At 40.4% G+C, this 27,934-nt stretch overlaps 2 protein-coding genes across 4 annotated transcripts in view; both read right to left on the reverse strand.

The window, feature by feature from the left end:
* The window catches only part of ZCCHC9 (zinc finger CCHC-type containing 9), a 342,756-nt gene that overhangs the window by 220,571 nt on the left and 94,251 nt on the right, over positions 1–27,934 (reverse strand). The gene's annotated exons all lie outside the window — the stretch shown is intronic.
* Positions 1–27,934, reverse strand: part of RASGRF2 (Ras protein specific guanine nucleotide releasing factor 2) — a 265,430-nt gene that overhangs the window by 144,655 nt on the left and 92,841 nt on the right. For all 3 annotated transcript variants that reach the window (XM_050795639.1, XM_050795640.1, XM_050795641.1), the window contains 7 exons: positions 18,480–18,627; positions 16,089–16,178; positions 13,243–13,496; positions 6,764–6,843; positions 6,174–6,367; positions 1,095–1,204; positions 49–167 (listed from right to left, as the gene is read on the reverse strand). In XM_050795639.1, the coding sequence (XP_050651596.1) occupies positions 49–167; positions 1,095–1,204; positions 6,174–6,367; positions 6,764–6,843; positions 13,243–13,496; positions 16,089–16,178; positions 18,480–18,627 (995 nt within the window). The remainder of the gene's footprint in view (positions 1–48; positions 168–1,094; positions 1,205–6,173; positions 6,368–6,763; positions 6,844–13,242; positions 13,497–16,088; positions 16,179–18,479; positions 18,628–27,934) is intronic.

Here is a 27,934-nt window from a genome sequence, read left to right on the forward strand (position 1 = left end):
ACAGCCGCACAGCGCATCCGGTCGCGGGTCCATTTCACAAGGACTTACCTTGGCGGATGAACGTTTGGCTGGTGTCCAGCAAGATGTCACAGCCCTCCACGATCATTCTTTCGATGGCAAGGTTTTTCCTTATGTTTTCAGTGTCGCTGACTTCATCGTGCATTACTCTGTGACACAACACAGACAGGATCACAGTAAGAGATTTTCTGTTGCCCTAGCATGTAGGCAAAGAAGAGCTCCATCTGAGAAGCTCGGTTTCAAGCTTGTATTGACTGAACCCGGGCTTTGGGGGAAATAGACTGGATCTGTCCAGGCTTCAACAGGCCATAACCCAAAGCAACACCAATGTGCCTCATGATTCTAAACAGTAAATGGGTCAGCAATTACGAGCATCCTGGGCATGTCTGCTTCTAAGTGCAACAGGAAAGCAACATGTCATTTTGTGGCCAGATCCCGTCATTGAAATTAGGGGGTCATTTCTTGGAGGCAGTCTAAATAAGAGACCTTTAGACCATTTATCCCATATAAGCTAAAGTAACACAAGCAAAAATAAGTGCTTGTAACAATGAAAAGTCACTGAGAAATGCAAACTGTACCTTCTCTAAATTCTTGCCAAATATGAATACAAAATGCAACTGAGAGTCTTTTGTTGTTGAGACAGGGTCTCGCTATGTTGCCCAGGCTGGTCTCAAACTCCTGGGCTCAAGTAATCATCACCCCTTGCACCCTTGTCTAAGCCTCCCGAGTAGCTGGGACTACAGGTGCATGCCACCACACCTGGCTATCATTTTTTTTTTTTTTTAATGCTGAAAGAAACATGAACATTTCCAAACTTAAACCAAAATACACCTAATCTGAATTACATAAATTCATATGCTATAAGAACAGTTTCCAAGATATGTATTTTTCTTGGTTCAAATGAATGTGAATGATGATTCAGTATCGCCTCACAAGCTAGTATTTAACTTTGAGGTGAATCTGAGAAGCTGGATTTGTTCTGCTGCTTCTTCCTTGGAACATATACAGGAGGTTTCTGCAAGAGACTAACTTGCTGCTTTCCTCTCCCAAGCCTTTATTATAAGTTCTTGGCGTACCTGGACAGTTCCTCTAGCTTTGATTTGGCAAACTCCAGGCTTTTCCTTTCCACATGCTCATGGGGTGTGTGAGCGAGGAGCTCATGGAGTGTGATGATATATCTGGGGATCTAGATGCAAACAGAGGCCAGTGTGAGCAAGACGTCAGGGTGGGTGCAGGGCACATGCTCCACAGGGCCATCATTGCTTCAGGCAGCTTGTCTCTACTCTCCCACTTTTGACTGTTTTACACATTTTTTAAAAAAAGAAATACAAATAAAATGTACTACACTTCACACTTCATGCACACCAAAAAAAGACTTCACCAAGAATACATGGAAAGGTGGAAATTATTGAAATGTTATGGTACAAAGAGATGGTTGTTTAATTTTTTTTTTACATAATCATACACTTTTGATCATAGTTTTTGAAAACTGGTTCAGAGGGAAACAGACACAGCTATCATCAAGTCACTTGAGTCTGTATTTTAGATATATGAGTCCATTTGCAATGTTTTTAAATCAACAATCCCACTGCACTATTCTCTCTAAGAATTAAAACTTGAGAGAAGACATGTTCACCTTTATTACTTTCTGTTTCTACTTCATCTCAATTCATCTCCTTGCAGTAAAAATTATTGTTTAATTAGGTTATTTATTTGTACTTTTGTTTATTAACAGACTATCTGAATTCTGTCAAAGACAGAAACTCCACCAACCAGAGGAAGATCTTAATAAACCATGGTAGAGATTGAACTTAATTTGTAGTGACACAACATATTTATTGTGGGCTTAATTTGAACAATAACATGCATGAACATCTACCACAACACTGCCCACTGGGGGGTTAGACCGGGTGCTCCAGGCTTTGCCAATGTGTCTAGTCCTCCAACATCATAAGGATTATGTTTCCATCTTATAGACAGAGAACTAAAATGGGAAGAAGTTTTAGGATTTTATAGATAGAGAACTAAAGTGGGAAGAAGTTTGGTAACTTGCCCAAACTTGCCCCATTGGTGGCCTCACAGTAAAGGGCAGTGTCAACTATAAGCCCAGCTCTGACCAGTGCACTGCCTTCTCTCAGAGCTCACCCTGGGAGCTCTCGTCTGCGGGGACTGAGGTCTCACTCAGCACTTGGAAGGACCTTTCAGAATGAAGAAACTAAAACGGCTTTCCAGGGCCCTGTGTGCGGTTTCTTCCATTCTGTCCTGAAGGGTCGGTGGCCTTACCTAGGGATCTGCTTTGGCTCTTGTGCAAGTGGTGGCCTTCACTGGGCTGCTTACCAATATTTATTGAGTGTCTCCATTTACACACTATGCATAGACACAGCCACCATTAGCACAGACATTGAACTTCAGCTCTGGAATCGTGCCCTAAGGAATGTCATCACATTAAGATTTCAGGAAGCACAAATAGGCCCCCTTCATCGTGGGAGGCTGGGACACAGGAGAACCCTCCCTTCATAGGATATATGGAGGAGATTTTCTGCTCCTGCCATGAATTTCTCACTAATACAGCCCTTAGGGTTGTCCCACTTGATGAAGACTTCTGGGATAAGAGTGCTTTCAAATATCCTTTTCGTTGGCGTAATTGCATGACTGATAAAAGTATGCCTCTATTTAGTAGTTCCCCAAGAAAATCAAGGCAATCAATAGCTAATGTCCTCAATTTTTCATAGTGAAGGGGACAGATGTAGGAAAGCTTGAGTACTTATAATGCACTGAAAATCCACAAAACTGAGTTTGGTCAATACTCTCATGATCCTTCCTCATTACTTAAATTTCTTTTAAAGTGCTCCCTGGCTAAGATTCAGGTAGATGGATTTGAATTCAGTCTCTGGCCCTTTCCACTTTATGGTGAAAGAAGAAACAAGCACTGAAACTTCCAAAAAGCAGGAAAACTAAGTTCTGCAGAGAAGTGGTCAGCTCTCCAAAGGGCTCATTTGTATCTTCAAGGGCTGATTATAAATCTCTTCCCCCAAAACCAAGAATCATAGGAACTGTCTAAATGAATCATAATTCTGCTTTCAATTATGGAACAAATACTTGTCACTTTATAGACATTAATTAGCTTGCTTTCCAATTACAGTAAATAAGTGGATAGAATAGCAAGTAGCTACTTTCTGGAGAACATCTAACACTGCTGTTCTTGTCAGGAGCAGATTTCACGATCGGCTTACCAATGGACTTTCAACACATACATATCCAAATAAATACATGAGCAGCTGAAGCCAATTTAAGTGGTACCAGCCAAGCCACTGTCTTTAATAAATAAAAATTATGTTAATGACAACATTATTTTCCATAACAAATTTCTTGGTAATACTTGGACTTACTGTTGTGATAGTTCAACTGGGGATAATTTTACTGCATCATCCAAATTCTACAATTTCTCCATGTTTCCATAGTTCAACATAGTTCGATAACAGCAGCAACTGACTAACTCAAAAAAGGGCCCAGAAGGAGGAAGACAATCACCTTCTCTCCTCTTCTACACATACAAGCTAAAGGCTTCCAATTGCCTCTCCTCTTCTCTCTGCCCCTACACTAACTTCTGCCTCCATATCTAGGCTCAAGAAAGTTTGGACAGAGGTCTCTTGGCAGTATAAACTAGGGTCACCTCTTCCATTGTTGGCTTCCAACAAAAAAAAAAGTGAGAACCCTAGCCTCATCCTGAGGTGTCCAGCCTTACAAGGGAGCAAGGCAGACACAGAGAAGTACCACTGCTAATACAGAGAGAAGCAGATACAACCGGACCCTCCAAGGGATTCAAACACCTCCATGACTATTTCACTTTATTAGTGAAAGAACCACAAGGGAACAAGAAGGAGAGAGTGAGCTTAGTAAGCAAAAACCTCTCAGCTTCAGCTTCTAGAAAAGGCAATTTCCCCCAAGTGTTTTCTAGGGTTATTTCTAGAGAGAAGGCAGAAGAGCGAGGCATCAAGTAAAGAAGACAGAAGGGAAACACCAAGGAGCATGAGGGCCTTGGGCAGAGAACTCTAATGATGTCTCCTATTCAAAATACTTATGGGGAAGCAAACAAAGACAATCCCATGTTCTTTCAGTTTGCTCATTTTTTGCAGTTGGACAATTCTGGCTAAATTCTTTGAGGCTTCTTCCAGAGCTCTGGTTAGACTTGTCTGGCAAAAGCCAGAAAGCCTCAATATCTGACCCAACATTCTAAGGTTTGAAGTTACCACATCCTTGGGGAGGGGGCTCCTAGACTACCACCAAGCTCCTTGTAACACCACATAGTTACCCAACCCAAAACATCAGAACCGGTGTAGTTACCCTAGGATCACCACATCAGAGAGCTAGAGTCTGGAGATAACTAGAGCTCAGCTGCCTCAATTTACAGATTATAAAATAGCTATTTAGTTTAGTTCAATTATTTCCCCCAATGCTATGAGTGAGACATCAGGTCTCCTAAAGATTCCCAGTCCAGTGTTCTTTTTATGACATTATAAAAATTCCCTGGGGTCAATCAAAATGCTCAGTCATTGCTACCAGGCTTAGTCTTCAGGAGAGGAAGGGCAGGGCGGTGGGCAAGTATCCCAGCATTTTAAAGAAATCCAAAGACCTTTCCAAGGCCCTACATTTGCTGTATTTGGACACCTCATCTACAGCGAAAGTGCAGTTCTTCAATTTCAAAATATTGAAAAAATCACACCAAGAGGGAATTAAATAGCATGAAGAAAGACATCAGGGAGCTGTCAGGTAGGGAGCTGGTTCCTCTCTGAATGCCCCATGTGTCTTCATGACTCTACCTTTGTATATTCAACTGACTTGGGGTTACTGAACAGATACAACTTGGGGTACTGAATCATAACCTAGAGATATTTGTCAAAAATTCACATAGAATCTCAGAAGAATGTTATACTATATAAGATGTTTCATTGTAAATAAAATCTTAAATTCCAATTATGTAGACAGTTTTTTTAAAAGTCTGAAATCTTTCTTGTGAAATATTTCCTCAGAGGGGCAAAGAGTTCAAACAATTCAGTTCCAAAGGAAAACAAAAACAAAAACCCTATAAAGTTTCACTATACTTAAGTGGTTTTAAATGCATCCTTTTGGTTAAAAATCTGACTAAACTTCTATGGCAACTTCCAGGATTTCGAGTGGGACTGACAAACGTCAAGGCAAACAATCGTGCACCACAGCCACATTTCTTTGTGAGGCTGTGAAAGGATTAGCCAGGGTCAGAGATGCCTGCTCAGGAGGACAAAGCGCTCCATACTAACCATAACACACATGATTAGTAGAATTGGTTTACCACATGACAATTTGGAGGCCTGGCCAGAAGCCACCTAAATTCCACAATGGGAACACTCAATGCTCTTCCAAAAGAACAGAATTGACACTTTTCAAAAGAACAGGAGATTCAATGCACATTTTGGCCTCCCTGGTTCTCACTTCCGGGCTCTTAACAGTAAAGCCCTAGATCCAGGAAAGAATGCAACTGTTCTTGACCCCTTGTGTTGCTCTAGTCCCAAAAGGGGAGACCCTGCGGCCACCTGACTAGTTGCCAAGAGTCCTCAGGTCCCACCCGTGCCTTCTGTTTCCTAAGTCTCCACAGCCGCTGTGACCAGGGAGGTCCTCCTTTTGTTCTCCAGAGCTCCAGCCAAGGGAGACTCAACAGCAACCACGACAGGAAGGGAGGATGGGCCGGAAAACAGAAACCTTCCCAGCAGCCACTCCATCCCCAAGAATCTTTTATGCAACTAGCATAAACTGGAACATTTGCACAGAATCCTATTTCTGTAAACCAAATAATATTTTTAAACATGCTGGAGGAGGAGACTCCATGAAAGAGGTCTGTGTGGAATCTTTCTGTAAAGAGAAAATTGTGCAGCGTTTCAAAAAATCATTCTTGAATTCTTTGCTTCAAAAATGCCTGGTTTTCTTATATCCATTAGACACAGAGAATGTGTGGCACAATATTTGTTTATCTCAGGGTCAAGCTAAAGACAACAACAGACGATGCATCTGTGCCATAATTCCTCCCAGGGCACACTTACACATCTCACGCTGGTCACTCTAGGTATCAGTGAAATTGAGCTGGAACCTCTGACTTACAAAATGCATCCCAAGTGACTTACCTGAAACATGGGATAGGTCAAGAATGTCTCCAGCATCCTCCCCTCACAGGCTGGATTGGCTTCATACTGTTTTAAGAGTTTGTCAAAATCTCTGTTTTGCTTACAATTGGCGAGAACTTGCAGGCTGTATTGGTGATTACGTACAAATTCTTGATAAATGTTCAGCATGGGGAGCAAAATATCAAACAGATCAGCTGGAAAGAAACAGTAAACATGGCTGTTTCCCTTGTTGCTTGGTAAATTACCTATACTGGGCAGGAATGGCAAAGAGTAGGTCCCAGCACCAGGTGTCACACATGCATGGAGCCGCAACCCTGATGCCCGAATGATGATCTTGTAGAATGCACTCATAGGCAGCACTTGACTCCAGCCCCAAATTAACTATGACAGGCCAGGGGAAAGAGTCAAAAGGTAACTACTGAAGCAGGGCCCAAAGTACCCAAAAGGCAAGGAGACAGAATCCCAGGGTATAGAAGCTCACAGGTCAACAGGGTGATGCAAACAGTTTAGGCTGAATAATATTGGAGCTATTTTACTCTAATTGTGGCCACTCTAAAAGAAAATCTTACATCTTTAAAGAAGGCACTTACCTAAAATTAAAGTGGGCCAGTTTGCTATCCTTGCCTTTAGTCCTTGATGAAATATTTCATGAAGAAACATGATTGTTTCACTATTAAAAAAAAATGGAAAGATAACATAATTTAGTTGCTATAATGTGTTTATTTTGTTTAAAATCCACTGAGTCCTTAAAGCCTTAATATATACATAATATATATGTTCCATAGGGCCTCCAAACTATATCCAATAATAACATGGATTATACTATCCTCTATCAAGCAATTGTGACAGCCTCAGCAAACCCTGATATAACATTCAAATACTAGAGGACAGAAAGCACCAAATCATTGTCACATAACCTTCTTCATCAATTTTTAAGTGAGCTTTCCTCTATTAGAACATAGCACTTCAATCGATAATCAGAAAATTAAAGTTATGACCCTTTTTTCTTTTCATATGTGATTCTAGATAACTCAGGAGAAAGTTTCTCTGTCAGTAAAATGAGTTTTGACAGAAGGAGAGAGGATGAAAAAATCTAGAGCAAAAATTTTGACAAAACTCCACTATAACCACTCCCAAGATACCCAAGACAGAAATACAAAAGAATCTTCTGAAAAGAGTGAGGCCTACATAGAGATACTAAAATAAGAATGATGTATGAATTGGGTATCTAAATTCCTAAAAGGGCCAAGAAGGGTAATTACGAAAGTCAAAACATCATTTGCTTTCTCCTCATTGGAATTAACCTACTGCAATGAGACTTTGAAGCCTTTTCTGAACTAACACAGTGACATAATCAAATACAGAACTGTTCATCTCAGTGAGATCCCTTGGCTTGTTATTAGTCAAGTTCCATTACAACAGACATCAAGAAGTCCTTACTATTTCAAATGGTCCATGAAATAAAACAGAAATGGTTCCATGAGATTCTAATTTGTTTTTCTTTTATAACAATTTTAACTAAGTAGTGTTTGTTGTTCAAGGATTTCAACCAAATCTAGTTTGGCAGGTATTATAGATTAGTCATTCAATCTATATTCCATCCTCCTTCTAGGTGGAGAGGGGTAGAACTAAAACTACATTTCCCAGACTCCCTTGCAGCTATGGTTCTGGATGTAAACTCAGTTCCACTAATATATGCACTTGGAAAGACAAGGAAGGCGGAAGTAGGGGTCATCTTCCTGTTGTTGAAAGTCAGTCATGGAGATGTGAGTGCTTTGGGGCAATATCAACACCCAACCTTAGGATTCTAGTTTCTGGGAACCAGCTTCCAGAGTCTGAGAAGCATCTGTGGCAGCAGCGGTGGTGGCAATGGTTTCCTAACCTCTGGATCACATCTATGTTCTCTGAAAGTTAACAGTTTAAGGGCCACTCCCTGACTTTACTCCCCTAGCCTTTCCAACAGATTCTGTAAGCAGTGAATTCCCTCCACTCAGAGAAGGATTTCTCTGTCCTGTGTTGAACACAAACTACCTGATACATCTACCTTCATATTTTGATACCCGCATGGTTAGAAAACAGATGAAACAATTCTGTATATAAATAGGAAGATTACATTTTCTTAACTATAAACCTGTGTTGAAATTCAAAATTATTGAGCTGCCTAGGGCTTAATTTCAAAGGTATGTAAAGGGAATCTAGTTAAACAACAGTAATGATATAAAACTCTTTAAACCTCACCTTTAAAAACACACCTCTTCACATTATGTTAAGTGAAATAAGCCAGGCACAGAAAGACAAATATCACATGTTCTCACTCATATTTGAAAGCTAAAAAAGTTAATCTCATGGAGGTAGTGAATAGAATGGTGGTTACCAGAGGCTAGGAAGGGTAGTGGGGAAGAGGAGGATGAAGAGAGGGTTTGGTGAATGGGTACAACAGTACAGTTAGATAGATGGAATGATTTCTATTATTTGATAGCACAATAGGGCAGCTATAGTTAACAATAATTTATTTCAAAATATCTAGAAGATTTAGACTATTCCCAACACACAAGAAATGATAAATGTTTGAGGTGATGGATATCTCAATTACCCAGATTTGATCATCATACATCATATGTTTATATCAAACTATAAAACATACCTCATAAATATGTACAGCTATTACATATCCATTCCATATTATGTATATGTATTATATAACCATAAAATATATCCATAAAAGTTAAAAATAAAAAAATTTAAAAATATCTTTTCAAATTTCCATCTAAGTCTAGATGTGGTAAATAACTGCTAGTCTATATGAAGAGCTTATGGCTTTACCTTCCAAAGAGAGGCATATCTTGACTCTGAATTTAAACAATATGATAAACCTGGCCTTCCCTGTTTCAGATCAAGCAATCCAGTGGAAACAGAGCCAGAGGCAACCTAAACCAATGTGACACAGCCTCTTTATTTACCTCTAGGTACCACCCTGTTTCTCTGTTCCTCATTATAGCAGCTCTCCTCAAAAGAGTTTTCAATACCCACCCTCTCCAGTTCATCTCATTATCAGAGTGTATACACAATCCCATCCACTGCCATCAGACCTGTTGAAACTGCACACTTGGTGACTGAAGTATCACCAGAATGCTGTACTGCCTGAGGATCAAGGGCTACCCCCAGGCTCCTTTGGATGTCTCACACACTTGAGAGGAGCCATTGCCAGCAAGGTGGGGAAATCTCTGTCCTTCCTTTTAACAAAAGAAAGCCTAGCTTTTAATCTCACATTATCAGACTACCACTCATCACCCTTCTTTTCTATACTCATCTACAGACACACCAGTGGCTCTTTCTGATGCCTTGAGATCTGAGCTCTCAGCTTACGGTTGCCCTTTTCTCCAACACTACTCTTGTCATAATTCTTGGGGACTCCAAAAGCACACAAACAACATTTCAATGTCCTGGCCTCACAGGACCTTGAACTCTTCCTCCAAAGATCTTGTCTTCCATTGACCTCAGTCAACACCCCCTTGATTGTACTCTAGACCTTGTCATTGTCAATAGCTGCATCCCTTCCCTATCTCAATTTCAAGCACAACATTCTCTGACTACTCCTAATCTTTCAGTTCACTGCCTTTAGAACCCTGACTCCAAAATTCTTTCACACTATCACGACCTAAATCCCCAGATCCCGCCACCTTTTTATTGGCAAAAACCTCTCATACCAGCACTACTTTCTCTCCTCAGTTTAGATTCCATGGCTCATTATTATAATCTCTTCCTTGTATACACCTTCAACTTCCTTATTCTTTTCTCACTTCATCACAGCAGCCACAACACCAATCCTAATTAATCCCAATCCTCCACCCACTCTGCACCTGCATCCATGCAGCTGAAAGTGGCTAAAGAAAAACATGCAACCATTCTGACTGATCTCACTGGAAAGTCACAACCACTAGCCTAATAAGCTAACACAGGCTCTCAGTGCTGCCCAGCACTAATACAACATTCCTGAATCCATTTACTCCCCTGCCCCAGTTATCACTATTCCACACCTCTTTCTCTCTTCTCCAACTCTGACACTTCCCTCCCATCTGCCCCATCAGCAGATGGCCTTGCCTCCTGACTACAGAAGTGTCCATGTACTATTCCTGCCCTGCCATGCTCCCAGCTAATGACAATCTCCTGACCTGTGCAGCACATTCTGTCCACTTTCGCCTTTGCAAGTTTACTGCTCAGCAATTCCCTCTCTCCTCCATCCTTCTTTTACCCTCTTCATTTGCCTCTAGGTACCACCCTGTTTCTCTTCTCCTCTTTAGAGCAGCCCTTCTCTGAAGAGTTTTCTATACCCACCCTTTTCAATTCCTCTTCTGCCCCACCGCCTGTTCTCTCCTAAGACTCCAATCAGGCTTTGGTCTCTAATCAAAGTTACCAATAAACTTCGAGTTGTTAAACTTGGAGTTAAACTTGGTCAATTCTAAGTTACTGCTTATTTGACTTTTTTGGCATTGTTGTTGGTTCCCTCTTGCTTTCGTTTCCAGGACAACTCACTCTTCTGGTTTTCATTGACAACTCAGTGGATCCTCTTCACTCTTCTTTGCTGGCTCCTGTTTATCTTCCTGACCTCTAGATGTTGGAATATCCATGCTCCTCTTTTCTTATCCATCTGTACTCACTTGCTTGGTAATAACATTCAGACCAGCAGCTTTAAATACTATCTGTATGCTAGAGGACTCCCAAATTTCTATCTTCGGCCCAGAATCTTCCTCTGAACTCCAAACAAATATCCAATCCGTACTCACTTGACATCTCCACTTAGATGGCTAATAGCATCTCATGCTCAACAGATCCAAGAGAAAACAGTTCATCTTTTCCCCTCAGCCTGTTCTTCACTCAGTCTTTACCATTTAGTAAACAGTAACTCCATCCTTCTAGTTGTCCAGACCAAAAAATGTTGCAATCTTACCTGTCTTTTTGCTTTCTCTTAAAACCCACATCAAACCCATCAGCAAATCCCACTGTTGAGTCCTGATGGATACGTAAGCAACAAGGAAGGGGCCTCCGGTGGGGGAAGGCTCCAGGTAGGGGAGAAGAATGAACAATTGTTCTGAGAAACACAACCCACTAGCACAGGGAATGACCTCTTCCACACCTAACCCCCTCTTGCACGACCCTATAAAACTTCCCTCCAGCCCCTGCCTCTCTGCAGACAGCCCCTTCTCTGCTGTGCTGCCCATTCCACCCTTGTAACATGTTTTCACACATTCTCTAACAAATCTGCCTTACTTTATCTACAACTGTTTTGGTATATTCCGTGACACTGGCCCCAGCTAGTCGCACCTGTGACACCTACTGGCTCTGACTTAAAAATACACCCAGAATCCAACTACTTATCTCTTACTTGGATTACTGAAATAGCTGCCTAACAGGTGTCTCATCTCTCACTTTGTTTATTGAAATAGCCACCTAATTGATCTCCCTACAGACTATTCTCAGCAGAGAAGCCAGAGTGAGCCTTTCAAAAACAGAAGTCACATCACACCCCTCTCTGCTCAAAACCTGACCAATGTCTCCCCATCTCATTTAGAGTAAAAGTTAATGGACGTACCATGTCCCACCTTGATAACTCCCTGACTCTTCCCTTCACTGACACGGAGCAGAGCAGGCCCTCAAGCTCACCCGCCGGGCATGTTAAAGCCCCATGGTGCCTGCACACACAGCTCCCTCTGCTTGCCTCACTCTTCCTCCAGGAACTTCAAGCCTTTGCTCGAATGTCACCTTATCCTTGAAACTTTTCTGAAAACCTGCTGTAAAAAAAACTATGGTACATTCACAGATTGTAATACCATGTCATGATTTTCTTTAATAGAATGCTCTTTAGGTATCAATATGGAAAGATCTTCAGAAAAAAATGTTAAGTGAAACAATGAACTATATGTTAAAGTACATTGCCTTTGTGTAAGAAGAGGGAAAATAAGACTCTATATTCATAGTTTCTTAGATCAAAATTGAAAAACACTGAAAGGATAGCTAAGAAACTAGTACAGATATTATGTATAGAAAGTGGCGGGGGTGGGGGGCAGGTGCAGTGGCTCACACCTGTAATCCCAGCACTTTGGGAGGCCAAGGCGGGCAGATCACGAGGTCAGGAGGTCGAGACCATCCTGGCTAACACGGGGAAACCCCATCTCTACTAAAAATACAAAAAATTAGCCAGGCGTGGTGGTAGGCGCCTGTAGCCCCAGCTACTCAGGAGGCTGAGGCAGGAGAATGGCGTGAACCCGGGAGGCGGAGCTTGCAGTGAGCTGAGATGGCGCCACTGCACTCCAGCCTGGGAGATAGAGCAAGACTCTGCCTCAAAAAAAAAAAAAAAAAAAGTGGGGGGAATCAAGTGTACAGAGACAGGGTGAGAGTGCAACTGCTAAATGTTGTTTTCATGTTATTTTGACTTTTGAACCATGTGAGTGTACTGTCTACCCAAAAACAAATAGCTAAAATTCTAAGTAAAACACCTAAACACTCCCTTGTCCCCTTTCTCCCCTTCCCTTCTTTATTTTTCTCCACAGCTCTAATCGCCATATAATATTCTATCTATTTCACTAATGCTGTTCATTGTCTATCTTCCTGCATCAAAATTTAAGTTCCATAAAGGCAGGCATTTTCTGATTTTTCATTGATGAATCCTCAGCAGTAAGGAAACTGAAGATGTATTGAGCAAATAAATTCACCAGAGCTCCTCAGGCCCTGTCTTAGCTTTTGCTCTTCCTAAAATACTTGTGTATAATTAATATGTAAAAACCCATAAATCACTCCATTTTCTTCAGTTTATGAGAGAGATTATCTTCCCCAACACACATCTCCACATGACAAGACAATGTATGTCAAATAGAGAAGAAAAAATTAAGAACATTAGATGCCAAGATTCAAGTAAAGATATAAAAATAACAATGGAACACAAATAACAGCTTTCTTATTTTTACTATCATAAACTATCGAGATGAAGTTCTGAGACCTTTTTGAAGATTAAGTAAAAATTCTTGTAGGAAATACAAAGGGGTTTTTCTCTTGGATTTATGCAATGTCAAACCTGTTGAGAAAAATACTGCTGACGTCATCGTGGCTGATGGGGGGCTTCTTGGAGCTGGCGGCCATACGCAGGGGCCGGAGAAAGCCGTTGACCAGGATGTAGAGCTGGTGAACGTACTCTGACTCTGCCTCCACCATGGTGAACACAATCTGGTTTCTCTTCCTCATACTTTCAGCATGGGGAGAGCAAATGTAATCCTGCACAATGGTCTTCCATTTCCTTCTGCACAACCATCCTCGCATGAAGCTCTGAACCTACAGAACAAAAAACCGAAAGGGAATCTGACTAGTTGCAATGGTGATTAATTTATGGACAAGAACATGAAATATAATTAAAAATCAATTTTGCAGAAAACATGAGAGCCTCTAAAATTGATCAGGATTCCCTAGGGATGATGTGAAAAATAACAGGCAAGCCTGAGAAAGTGCACTGGCCTGTGTGTTTCAGCCAATCAACAAACATTTACTGATCATCTTTAAAATGCCCAGGTAAATGCTGGGCACTGAGCAGTCAAGTATATATTATAACCTTTCACTCAGAGGCTCTGCCATTACTTGCAACCACCTTGACCTCTGATTCTCTGTTTCTTCCTCTATAAAATAACTGACAGAGCTGGACATGCACAGGCCTGTAGTCCCAGTTACTTGGGAGGCTAAGGTGAGAGGATCGCTTGAGCCCAAGAGTTCAAGTCTATCCTGGGCAACACAGCAAGACCCCATCTCATGTTTCTCTGTTTTTAATCTCATGTTATCAGACTGCTTTCATTTTTCATGAAATTAAAATAAAACGATTAACAAAAAAATATAAAAGTCCTTTCTAAATATAAAAAATTATAACAACTAGGATTTGTTTTATGATAATTAGGGTTTGTCACTTTAGATGTGGCAGATTCAGCAACAAAGTAGTTTGTAAATTCGCATATAATTGAAAGTATTAAATCACTACCAAAGTATCATTATTATCTATTTAACACACCCTTATACTTTTTGCTTTTTCCATACTATGTTCTAAATTATCACATATTAAACAATGACCTTTCTTTTACAATGTCTAAAATTCTCTTGTTTGCCTACCTGTGTTTTCACCATGTTATCAATTTTTATACAGTCATTAAAGTCACTCTACCTCAATAAAAATTAACCACATTTTAACACAATTATGTGGGGATATTTTATTCAGATTATTTGAAGACATCTAACGAAAATTTCCATGAACTATAACCAATTTTAAGTTTTAATCTATTAAGGTAAAAAAAATTATGTTGATATTTGCCAAGATCAGAATAGAGAATGATTCATTCATTGTTAACACTTTTTTCCATGCGGACATTATTTTGAAATACGACATAAAGAACAACAAAGTTGATCTCAAAACCTATTTAACAAGTGCAAAAACTGGTTTAAAAAATTATTTCTATTAAGAAACAAGAAGGTAGAAAAATATTTTTTAAATTTTATCAGTGTTCTTTCATTTAACAGAAATATTTTTTTAAATCACCTTAATCGGATTTTGTGTTAAGTAAAACTTTTCTATTTAGTTGGGCAGGGGGTGCTTGCTGACCAATAGCTGCTTCACTTATTTACTAATAGACCAGTTTCTACCACACACCTGAAAATTGAATTTTATTAATTTTTTCTTTACCTGTAACTGCATACTATTAAAGGAAAGGCAATAGAATTAATCTTGTTTCCAGACTGACTAGATGGGATTTAAAAAAAAAAAAAAAAAACGAATTAATCTTATAACACAATAGCATAAACCAGTTTAAAAAATAATAATTTCTAAGCAATGAATAGTGTTATTTCACTTTTATATTTCTGGAAAACTGAAAACATTTGGCTTAGTCCTAAGAATCATTTCTATTTCAAATTCTGAGCAATATTTAAAGGTGTAAAAAAGAATATAAAATAAAATTTAAAAACAATTTTGTAGAAAGCACCATAGTCTCTAAAATCGATCAGGATTCCCTAGGGATGATGTGAAAAATAACAGGCTAGCCTGAGAAAGTGCACTGGCCTGTGTATTTCAGCCAATCAACAAACATTTACTGATCATCTTTGAAACGCCCAGGTAAATTTAAAAACTGTAGCACATTAAAGCTGTGTTACAGTGAAGGGGGAATGATTATTAGCATAAAATGAAAGGAATAATAACAAATTTAAAAGAAATAAGATTTGAAGATGCATATCCAGGCAAATTTCCTCAAATATGATGCTTTTCACTTATTATTAACAAAGCTGAGTAAGTGCTTTATATAAGATAATCAGGATCATGGGATCAAAACCTAAATGACAAATCAAAACACAGTGGACTAGAGTGAGAGCCAGCATTTGGTTCATTGCAAAAGTTGTGCAATTATAAATGGCAGTAAGAGGGAAAAATCTGCTGATTGTGTGGATGTTAAATAAGAAACAACAATAAACCAGAAATCTAAGCGGATGTGCTGATTTACTCAACCGTCTCACATGCCCAAAAAAATCTTCCTTAAATAGCACTAAAGATTAAAGCTAAAAGAAATATTTTTGAAATGTAATTTAAAAAATATTCCCCCAAAATATGAAAGCCGCACAAAATCAAGAGGTTGAACAGCACTTAATTAACCCCACTGGAGAACACTATTGTCTTCATGCCTGGTTTTGGCATCCTTCCTAGACAGTGTAAAGACATCTCAAGCCTAAATTCTCTAGAGTAGCCATGTCTGGATCACTCCGCAGGGCAAGTCTGGGAGCCACAGCACAGAAACACCAAGGCTGCTCCCAGCTCACGCACAGGGTAGCAAAGACATCACCATAGAACAGACGACTGGTCACCACGCTCCTGCAAAGCTGGAAACCTCCAGGCCCTACCTTTTTAATCTTCTTGATGTCTGGATCTTCATCTTCTTGGTTGCTTTGGTAAGGTCGCATTCGTTCTTTGGTTTTATTAAGAGCAATAATCTGGAACACAAAATTGGTCCATTTCATGACTTGGGAAATGCTGGAATATAGCCATAACACACTGGAAGCTCTGCCTACAGAGGTGATTCAATGAGATCCTCAGGAAACATCCACGTTTTATGCACCCTCTCTTCCTTTGGTGCTGAGATGGGGGAAACATAAACTTTACCCCAAGCACGGTATCACCAATGGAAGTGTTTATAAGAAGTGACTGTGCAAAGTGTAACCTGGGATCTGGGCTAGCAGAAACGTTAGCCCAAAACTCAGCCCCAGCTGCCAGTGGTGAGAGGCCAAGACCTTGTCAGGAGCCCAGCGATGTGTCCACCCCCTCACCTGAAGGCGGCTGCCTGCAATGCCCTGTGGTCCCCACATGAAGTGACACTCAGCTCAGACCCCCTGGGTCTGGTCATTGGCCTGTAGCCTTCCAAAGCACATGGCACCCCAGACTCACAGACATCCTTAGGAAAATGGCAACTGCAAAGGGAACTTCAGAGCCCTGGGGCTGGTCCAAGCCAACCAAGAGAATTCCTCAGAAAAGGTAAAAAGGATCAAAATAACCTGGGATCTCTTTATATCTCCAGCTCAGTTCCGTGACCTGTGAGGGGCATTTCAAGACTGGGTGGCCTCTCAACTACACATAGCAGTAAAATTCTCTAGACTCAACAGCAGGCTCTTCCAAGCTTAAGAACCTATACAGACCTACTAGCCAGCAATACCCTAAAAGTTAAGAGATCATAATGGCCCCTCTCTAGCTTGTCTTTATATTTTGTCCCCCGTACCAAATCCACCCCTCTGCCATTTTCTGGCAAGGAAGTGGGAAAAGAAAGGGAGTAGGAAATAAATTAATGGCTCCTGTCAAGAGACCACAGAAGACATACCTGCAACTGACAGTTTTTTGCTGCAATCTACATTCAGACTAAAATAGAACATAGTGAAGGCAGATAAACACACATAAATATTGAGGAACATTGCCTGGTGTTGAGCTTCTCTCGTGGAGTAAATACCAACCTCTTTCACTGAGCAGACAAGCATCTGCTCTAGCTTACAGTGGCAAAGAAAGAACACGATAATTTTGTTTTAAATAACAGTGCCTGATATAGTCTTTTAAAATGCAGGTTTGTTAAGTTTTCTGTTGCTGTTTTCACCATATCAGATATCAGGGTCGAACTGGGAAGTTAACAATTGTAATAATATGGTGAACGCCATCTGCAAGTTGTCATCATCAGAGGAGCTGCCACATCCCAGTTGGAAGAAGCTTGTGCCTGTGCTGTCGACACCGGAGGTGATGTGTGCTGGGAGCAGAAGGCGAAAACCCCATCTAGGATTCACAGGGTGTGTCTCAGAGGAAGGTGCAAAGACACAAAAAGGAAAATGTTGTCTGATGACGATAAAAATGACAAGACCATTGCCAAAACGGAGGAGCCTAAACTGTTTCTGTCACTGAGGATACAATTACTAGCAGGTTTCCTTGTGTCCTGTTCCCTTCTTTGAATCTCAGAAGATACCAGTGCATCCCTGGGCAGACAGAGGGAGGAAATCTCATTCCCTGCATTCCTCTCCCATTCTTCAGTGATTGCTTGCTGCCCATGAGGAAGGACAGGACACCGGGAAAGGTACATTCAGGAATCTCTATCTAGACTGAGGCCTGGGAGGGAGGGAGGACCCAGGCACACACCATGGCTGTAGACTCTAAAACCGCCTTCTGCTCACACTGGGCATCAGCCTCACTATCCGGGGATGCAAGGCCTGAGAAGTTCACACTCTGCGGGAGGGAGAGGGAGGCAGGAATTCCAACTCCAGGGAAAAATTCACCCTAGCAAATGTCTTATAGTTTAATCCAAATGTTCTTTTCAAAACTGTGGAGGGGAGAAGGTTAGACTCCTTCAAATCTAAAAGAGTAAAGTATTTCTGAATTCATTTCTGGTCCTCCCTTAGTTGTCATTTTAGACTTTAATGGAATATATGGCAGACTCATAATTATCATTACTGTAGGGCATCTGAAAACAGTTAAACGCTATAGTCAGTTCTTGAATTTCTGAGCTAATAAAGGGTATCAAGAGAACAAATAACCACCCTCCACCAAAAAAAAGCACATTATCCTGATATGTTCCTGTAGCACATTTACCTAATCCTAATATAGACATTAGATCCACGTCTACGTCAGGCCCAGCCATGTATGTTTTGACGTCAGAGGAAGTCAGCCTGGGATTAAAATGTTGCCCTGAATTGGCCTTAAGTAATCATGAGGAAATGACGGTAAAACGTGAAACAATGAGAAGGAATCTATCAACTGGGAAATACCTCTGATTTAAGCCTTTCGATTTCTGTGTCTTGATCTTCAAGTTGATGTCGGAGTTGGTTAGCTGCAATTTTTTCTGTCTCTACGATCTGAACTAGATGAATGTACTTCTGCATTAATACTTCCCTCTCAATCAAAATGTCTGCATAACTTGAGAGAAAATTACACAGTTAGTCATTGAGATATTGTTCTACTATATATAGTTCCATATAGAATATAATATGCTACATTTGAAAAAGAAATGAGCATTATTTATTCAGCTATCTCTACTTAACATAAATGTTAACTTTCAGCTGACATTTGGTATCCTTCAATGATGAATGATTTAAATAATCATTTTACATATCCTTTACTAAGAATTCATTTAATGATACTTGCTACCCAAAAAATCTTACCATAGAAGTGGGTACAAAAGTACAAAAGAAATTGCAATAGTTTTTAAAAGAAAGTAGTGTGTCTTCTTTAACCAAAAAAACTGAGGTCTTTTGAATTCTGGCACATGGTTTCCAGGGATGCTATTCAAAATATTTCACCAAGTAAGATATCAGCCAATCAAAATAAACCTGCTCCCAAACAGAATGAACGCAGAGACCATTAGAACAGGCACTAACTGGAAAAAAGCTATTATGTCTGTATTAGTGACCACCAACTCTGTTGGGCTCTCTTTAAGACTGCAAAATCATTGACTGTTTTTAAAGCCAACAGAAATAGAAATTATATTCTAGAAATAAGTTTAGATTATTTGGGCCCTAACTCCTGCAGCCTAGCCTGTATCTATGTTTTTGGTCAAGTATGGTAAAACAAAACTTAACTCTTAGATTTTTACTGATGATATAATTCTGTGGTATCTAAAATTTTGCCTCCAGATCTTCTTGCATCATTCAGGATGATGAAATGAATGTTCTTCCATGCATACCATCTTTCCCCAATGGTATGATAGTAATAATTCATGATAGTTACTATTTATTGAGTGCATAGGATATAGCATACATTATTTCATCTCATCTTCCCAGCAACCCCAGGAGATTTGTGATCCCAACTGCCCAGAGAAGGAATTTGATCTTCACAGACGGAAAGTACTGACCTCAGATCACACAGCTAGTAGGCAGCAGGGCTGGGATTCAAATTAAGGTATGTCTGACCCCAAGTCTATGTTCTTAAACACCAGCTAAACTGCCTCTCTGATGAGAAAGCGCACATTGGACATAAAGAATGTTGCAGCGGAAGTGTTTTGAGATACCTGCCCAAACTTCCACTCACTTACCTTCTCTTTGGGAACTTGGGCCATGGCAAGCCATGTTTATACCACAAAAGCTGCCCTCATGACCACATTAAACCAGACTAAAAAGAGATAACTGGTGCAAGCTAAACCAAATGGATTCTTTCCCCCTTGGAATCTGGGATTGTACCTCTGCCTTATTCGCTTGAACTGCAATAAAATTAACTTGGAAATTCTAGTTGCCATTTTTGGGCAGCCATATTTGGCCACACCCATGCCAAAACAGTCAAAGTGAGTCCGACGAGAGAGAAAAGAATAAGCAGATGTTCAGAAAAGCAAAGACAGGAGAGACAGAAAGCCTGAGACAGAAAGTTAACGGCTACCTGGGCTCCTGTAGCTTTCTAGTTCCTGGTGCCAGGCCCTCGTGACACTGGAATACAACTTTAGCCTGGGGTTTAGGGAGATACTGCAGTGTCTTGCTGATAAACTCTTTCTTTTTTTAACCTAAGCCGGTTTGAGGTTTAGGTTACTTGGTTTGTGTTGCTTGGAATTAAAAGTCTTAAGACACTTCTAAAAATCACAATTTAAGGTCAATTATCTCAACATCCTCAGCACCTGTATTGTGCATGTTGTTAGGGTTAGAAAAGAACCGTGTCGGCAATATTTTCAAGTCACTCGTTCTAAGAAATTACCCAAAGAGACTAGAAAGGGAGGCTATGAAATTACAAGTGACAGGAAGGGAAAAGAAGAAGAAAAGATAGAAGAGTCTTAATAGGAATATGCTTTGGGAGAACTTAAGGGAGAAAAATAGTAATAGAGCATAAGAAAAGCAATTGTTATAAAAATTCTGCCTTTCTCATCAGTTTTATTAGAAATATGCCAAATTGGTTACAAATACATTACATCAGTGTTAGGTAGCAAAGCAGTATTTTCTTTTCTCTTAAAAAAGAAAAAGCAAAAGGCAGGTCCAGTTTGGAATGCAAGGCTGACTTCACACAGACTCATCACCAACGTCCGCCTCCCTGTGCTTCCAAGGTCTTTGCTAAAAAAAATTGTTTTCTGTTTAAAGAATGAAACCGTAAGAGCATTATAAAAACAGGAAAATATGCCATCAATAGACCAGACATCCTCAGCACCTATATAATGGAATTTGTAAAATTTCATGAAGAGAAAAACTAAGCAAGCAGAATTAGCTTGGTGGGGAAACGAGAGTAGAGGAAACCACAGATACAGATACCTTGCATAAGCACGCTTCTCACCAAGAGTGGCCCAGAGAGTCTCCAAACTCAGAAGCAACAAATGTAAACAACAGAGGGGAGGCAAGGGCAATTGTTATGATCTTCCATTAAACAAGTACCTTTAGAATATGTGAAGTTAGGCTCCTCCTCTTCACACCCCTCAAAAATAAGAACTAAAAGGCACAGCTGGCAGCAGTGACACATCCCCAGCTGACAGTGCAAGGTCTGCTTTCTCTAGAAAAGGGTGGCACCTTCCTAAAGAAGGACTCCAATGAGGGAGCTGGACTCTGAGAACAGAGCTTGGGTTTACTCCAGACAGTCACTGTGGACACAAGGGAGAACCAAGAAGGGAGAGGCTTTGAGAGCCTGGAAATAAAGTACACTGTATTCATTTCCTATTCTGTAACAACAGAACTTAAGCCACTAAGTTTGGTGATAATTTGTTACAGAATAGAAAATGAATACAGTGTATTTTACTTCCAGGTTCTTAAATCAACACACATTTATTATCTCATAGTTTCTGTGGGTTAGGAGTCTAGGCTCAGTTTAGCTAGACCTTTAGGTCAGGATTTCACAAGGCTATGACCGTGGTGTCAATCAAGATGCATTATCATCATGAGGCTTGGCTGGGGAAGAATCCTATTCCAAATTCATTCAGGCTGTTAGAAAAGTTCATTTCCCTGCTGCTATAGAACTCGTGGCAGCTCCCTTCTTCAAAGCCAGTGGGAGAACATTTCTCACCTGCTCTATAAGGTCTTTCATCTGATTACATCAGGTCCACCAAGGATAATCTCCTTTTTAACATTAACTGATTTAAGACTGTAATGATATCTTCAGTAACTCTTTTCCTTTGCCATATAATGTAACCTAATCAAGGAAGTCACTATTCCATCATGTTTCCATATTTTAGTGGGTAGTAGCAAGTAACAGGTTCCAGCTGTGTGGGCTAAAGGGTATAGAATTACACAAGGAAGAATTTCCAACCTGCCTTCCTACTGTCTGCCCACATACCTGAAAAGGAAGCTGACACATGTTACACGATCCAGCATTCACAGTCACAGAGTAAGCCCAGACCAGCTACCCATAATGTCCCACAGGGTCCTTCATTTAGAAACAAGGAACAGCAGACACTCATGAAAACCAGTCTCCCCTATCACCACAAAAGGCCCCTATGGTAGGCAGTGTCTAAGATGGCCTCTCAGTGACCCCTGGCTTCTATTCACCCCCTTAGGTAACAGGGCCTTCCTTTTGAGTGTGAGCTGGACCTAAGTGACTCACTTATAAAGAATACAACACAGCAGGAGTGATGGGATGGCAATTCCACGATTAGTTTACAAGACTCTGGCTTCCATCTCACTTGCTTTCTCTTGCTGTCTTGCTGTATGCTTTGAGAGAAGTCAGCTACCAGGTTCTGAGCTACTCTACAGAGAGGCCCATGAAAAGTAGACACTGTAGGAGGCCTTTGGCCAAGAGTCATTTAGGAACTAAGCTCAAGCTAACAACTGGTAAGGAAGCGAATCTAGCCAACAGCAGAGTGAGTGAACTTGGAAGTGGATCCCTCCCCCGTTGTGCATTCAGATGAGAATACAGACCTGGCCAACACCTTGATTGTAGCCTTGTGAGACACTTTTGGGCAGAGGCACCCAGCTAAGCTATGCCTGGATACCTGACCCACAGAAACTGTGTATAACAACAAATTGTTTATTGTTTTAAAAATTGTTCAGCAGCAAGAGATAACAAATATAGCCCCAAATGAACAAACAGAAAAGACACTAAAAGAAACAAGTCTAATTCAGGTAAAAAGGTACCTACTATCTTCAGAAAGATATGGAAGGATATTAGAGACATAAAGCAAAAAGAGGCTGCCATGGAAAAGGAGTAATCAGATTTTTTATAAGAGTTCTTGGAAACAAAAAATAATTACTAAAATTTTATAGGTCAATGGAATTACTAACCAATAACCCAGACATGGCTAAAACCTAAGCTGGGTGGTCAGAGAGGTCAAATAAAGAACACTAAACAAAAATATAAAGAGATTGGAAATACAAAAGGAAAACTGAGCAACCTAGAGTATAGATCCAAGAAGTCTAATACCTGTCTTATGGGAGTTCCAGAAAGGAAAAATGTTAGACTGCAATGGGGAAAAAATACTAATAATAAAGAAATGAGAGCTGGGCATGGTGGCTCACACCTGTAATCCTAGCACTTTGGCAGGCTGAGGCAGGCAGATCACCTGAGGTCAGGAGTTTGAGACTAGCCTGGACAATATGGTGAAACCCCATCTCTACTAAAATACAAAAAATTAGCCAGGTGTGGTAGCAGGCATCTGTAATCACATCTACTCAGGAGGCTGAGGCAGGAGAATCATTTGAACCTGGGAGGCAGAGGTTGCAGTGAGCCGAGATCATGCCACTGCACTTCAGCCTGGGCAACAGAGTGAGACTCCATCTAAAAAAGAAAAAACAGAAATGGAAGAAACTCCCTGAAGTGAGCACAGCACAGTTCAAATAGAGAGAATAATCCAAATACCAGACAGGAGAAATGAAAACATTTCATACTCTGATACATCCTGATAAAATATCAGAATTCTAAGGATAGAGAAAAATTATAAAGGCTTCCAAAGAGAAACAACAGGTAGCCAAAGGAAGTGAGACTCATGCTGCCATACATTTTTTTTTTCCTGTCATGCTTTTTATCATTAACTTGGGATTCTAGGTGGCAACAGAGAATTGTGGAGAAAATATTTTGAACCTGCTTAACAATTTCTAAAACAATAAACAATACACAGACAACCAAACACTGACCAAGTACCAGGACAAGATAGGAAAAACTTACTATCCCCACACACGTACTGCAGGAAAAAACTATGAGGAGGTTTTCCAACCAAACAAAACAGAAATCAAAGACAATAAAATGACAATTGAATGCAAGAAAACAAGCCAGATGAAGTAAAAGAAGCTAGAAAGAAACTAGAAGTTGACACAAGCAAGGTTCTGCTTCAAGGGGCAAATATTCAATGACATACGGTACATTTCATTCTCTGTGGGATCAAACACCAACCTTGATACTTTGGGACACAATATTTATTATAATCACTATGGAAATGTTCCTTATTGGTTTTTAATTTTTCAGAATCAGCCTATGACAAAACACAGAGGAATAATTTAGAGAACAGAATATAAATGTCTAAAAGTTTATAAAGTGAGAATAAATAATAATGAAAGTAATAAAACCTCAGGATTAGGAAAGAAAAAAACAATGAAAACACATTAAATGTCTAACTTATTATACTTATCTTTCCTAGCACAGTCAATTCATACTGTCTAAAGTTGATAAATCAACAGAGGTTTAATTATACTATTTTAGGACATGAAGTCAACTAATTTAAGATCCAAAAATATGTAAGTAACAAAAACAGAGGGGGCAAAAGACAGGGGACATAAGAGGTATTGTAAGGGTGTTAAATTTTTCATTTTTATGCCACAGAATCAATCACACTGGCTAAAATTAGTAAGTCAAGAAACAGACAAAAGGGCTTCACAGAACATAATAAACAAATGACCAATAAATGCATGAAAAAGAGTCCTTCTTGCTGCGCACGGTGGCCCATGCTTACAATCCCAACACTTTGGGAAGCTGAAGTGGGAGAAGAGCTTGAGGCCAGGAGTTCAAGACCAGCCTCAGCAACATAGTAAGATCTCATATCTACTTTTATTTTTTTTATTTTTATTTTATTTTATTTTTTTTTTAGCTGGGATCATGTGTGGCAGCTCACACCTGTAATCCCAGCACTTTGGGAGGCTGAGGCAGGCGGATCACTTTAGCTCAGGAGTTTGAGACTGGCCTGGGTAACATGGTGAAACTCCATCTCTACAAAATAAATACAAAAATAACCTAGGTGTAGTGGCATGCACCTGTAGTCCCAGCTACTTGGGGGGCCGAGATGGGAGGGTTGTGTGAGCTCAGGAGGTCAAGGCTGCAATGACAGTGTTCATGCCACTGCATTTCAGCTTGGGTGACAAAATGGAAGGAAGGAAGGAAGGAAGGAAGGAAGGAGAAAGAAAGAAGGAAAGAAAGAAAGAGAGAGAGAAAGAGAGAGAGAAAGGGAGAAAGGGAGAAAGAGAGAAAGGGAGAAGGAGAGAAGGAGAGAAGGAGACAAAGAAAGAGAAAGAGAAAAAGAAAATTAGCTGGGTGTGGTAGCACACACCTGTAGTCCTAGCTACTCAGGAGGCTGAGGCAGAAGGATCACTTGAGCCCAGGAGTTTGAAGCTGCAGTGAGCTATGATCTCACCACCACACTCCAGCATGGGAAACAGGGAGAGATCCTGTCTCAAAAATAATAATAATAAAATTTTCTTAAAAAGTCCTTCTTAAAGGAGTACAAATTATTTACCAAAACTGGTTAAGATTTTTAGAAAAAAAGTACTCAGGGCTAACAAAGATATGGTAAATAGATATTGTCATATAGCACCACTGAAGTGAGTCATTGTAGAAGACAATATGTATCAAAACAGGTCAAAATGTTTATATCATTTGCCTTCGTAATTTCATTTCTAATATCACTCAAGAAAAATAATCTTATACTTGCACAATGAGATACAAAGAAACGAAACGTTCATTCACTAAAACAAATATAAGAAAATGGAGACAATCTAAATACACACATGTATAATATGGAACTGGTTAAATAAGCAATAATATATCTACATAATGGAATGATAACAAGCCATTTAAAATATGTTTTTAAAAAAGTCATAACATAATGGCACATACCCAAGATTTATTGATAAACAGAAAAAAACAAGAAACTGAGATAAACATTATATGTACATGTACATGCACATATGTTCATATACAGAGGGAGAAAATTAAGTATATACACAGACATAAGCAGAAGAGGAGAAGGGAGGAGAGAGACGGAGAGAAAGATACTCTAATGAGAGACATACATCAAAACTTAAAGGGAGCTTTCTCGGGCTGGAGCAATTATGGGTGATTTTTAATTACTTCTTGAGTTACTACTTTTGTGCTTTTCCGTACTTTCCAATATTTCTGTAATATTAAGTGGGGAGAAAAGAGAAAATACACAAAATCCTAATGGTAGTTATTTACTTCATGCATTGGGATTATAAGTAACACTGATTTCCTTCTTCATAGGTTCCTGTGAGTCCAAATGGGTTCTTTGAGTCAACAAATATTTACTGAGTGTTGTATATTTGGAAACTGTTCAAAGCACTGGGCACAGGAGTAAACACAGTAGGGAAAAAATCTGTCTTTATGAAGCTTACACAGTAGTAGAGAGAGAAAGACAACATTAATAAGACAAATCTATCCTATGTCACCTGGTGATGAGTACTGTAGAGAAAATATGGTGAGAGTAGAATAGGAAGTAAGGGGGCAGAGGTGACAATTTTAACCAAGCGGTGAGGGCTGCTTTCATGGAGAAATGGTACTGGAGAAACCACTTGAAGCAGGAAGCCGTGTGGCGAGCTGCTGGAACAGCATCCAGGCCCAGGGAACAGTATGTGCAAAAGCCCTGCAGTGGGAGTGGGCCTAGCCTATCTAGGGAATGACAAAGTGGTGAGTTTCCTCAAGGGGAACGATATGGTGTAGATCTGTGTCCCACCCAAATCTCACACTGAGATGTCATCTCCAGTGTTGGAGGTGGGGCCTATTGGGAGGTGTACGGGTCGTGTGTGGGTCATGGGGATAGATCCCTCATGGCTTCATGCTGTCCTCGAGACAGTGAATGAGTTCTCATGAGATCTGATTGTTTAAAAGTGTGTGGCATCTTCTTCTCTCTCTCTTGTTCCTGCTCTTGCTGTGTGACCCACTTGTTCCTCCTTCCCCTTCCGCCATGAGTAAAAGCTTCCTGAGGTCTCTCCAGAAGTGGGGCAGATGCCGGTGCCATGCTTGTACAGCCTGCAGAACTATGAGCCAATTAAACCTACTTTCCTTATAAATTAGCCAGCCTCGGGTTTTTGTTTGTTTGCTTGTTTTGAGGCAGAGTCTCTCTCTGTTGCCCAGGCTGGAGTGGAGTGATGCGATCTCAGCTCACTGCAACCTCTGCCTCCTGGATTCAAGCAATTCTCTGTCTCAGTCCCCTGCATAGCTGGGATTACACATGCCCGCCACCATGCCTGGCTAATTTTTGTATTTTTAGTAGAGACGGGGTTTCACCATCTTGTCCAGGCTGGTCTTGAACTCCTGACCTCGTGATCTACCTGCCTCAGCCTCCCAAAGTGCTGGGATTACAGGCGTGAGCCACAGCACCCAGCCCAGGTATTTCTTTATAGCAATGCAAGAATGGCCTAAGACAAGGAGTAAGAAAGAAGTAGAAGAGGGAACAGGATTCTAAAGCATGTAGATCAATAGAAAGTCTCAGGTTTTCCTCCAGTGCGAGGAATAAGCTTTGATCAAAGACCTTACAAGATTTCACTTTTTTTTTTTTTTTTTTTGAGACAATGTCTCACTCTGTCACCCAGGCTGGAGTGCAGTGCTGCGCTCTCGGCTCACTGCAAATTCTGCCTCCCGGGTTCACGCCATTCTCCTGCCTCAGCCTCCTGAGTAGCTGGGACTACAGGCACCCGCCACCACGTCTGGCTAATTTTTTGTGTTCTTAGTAGAGACGGGGTTTCACCATGTTAGCCAGGGTGGTCTTGATCTCCTGACCTTGTGATCTGCCCGCCTCAGCCTCCCAAAGTGCTGGGATTACAGGTGTGAGCCACTGTGCCCAACCAAGATTTCACTTTTTAACAGGATCACACTGGCTGTTGTGATGAGAAAGGAGGATAGGGGTGGAGCATAAGAGGAGAAGGGGGAAGAGTTGGAACTATTACAATAATAATCCAGGCAAAAAGATTAAAGACAAGTCCAGGCCTGGGGACTTGGCACAGAATAGTCAATCAAATGATTCAATGTCATTGTCAAATGAAATAAATCATATTATTCAAATGAAATAAATCATCTAATATGATCTAATATGATTTATCATTAATAT

Source organism: Macaca thibetana, chromosome 6, assembly GCF_024542745.1.
Source record: "Macaca thibetana thibetana isolate TM-01 chromosome 6, ASM2454274v1, whole genome shotgun sequence".
NCBI classification, from domain to species: Eukaryota; Metazoa; Chordata; class Mammalia; order Primates; family Cercopithecidae; genus Macaca; species Macaca thibetana.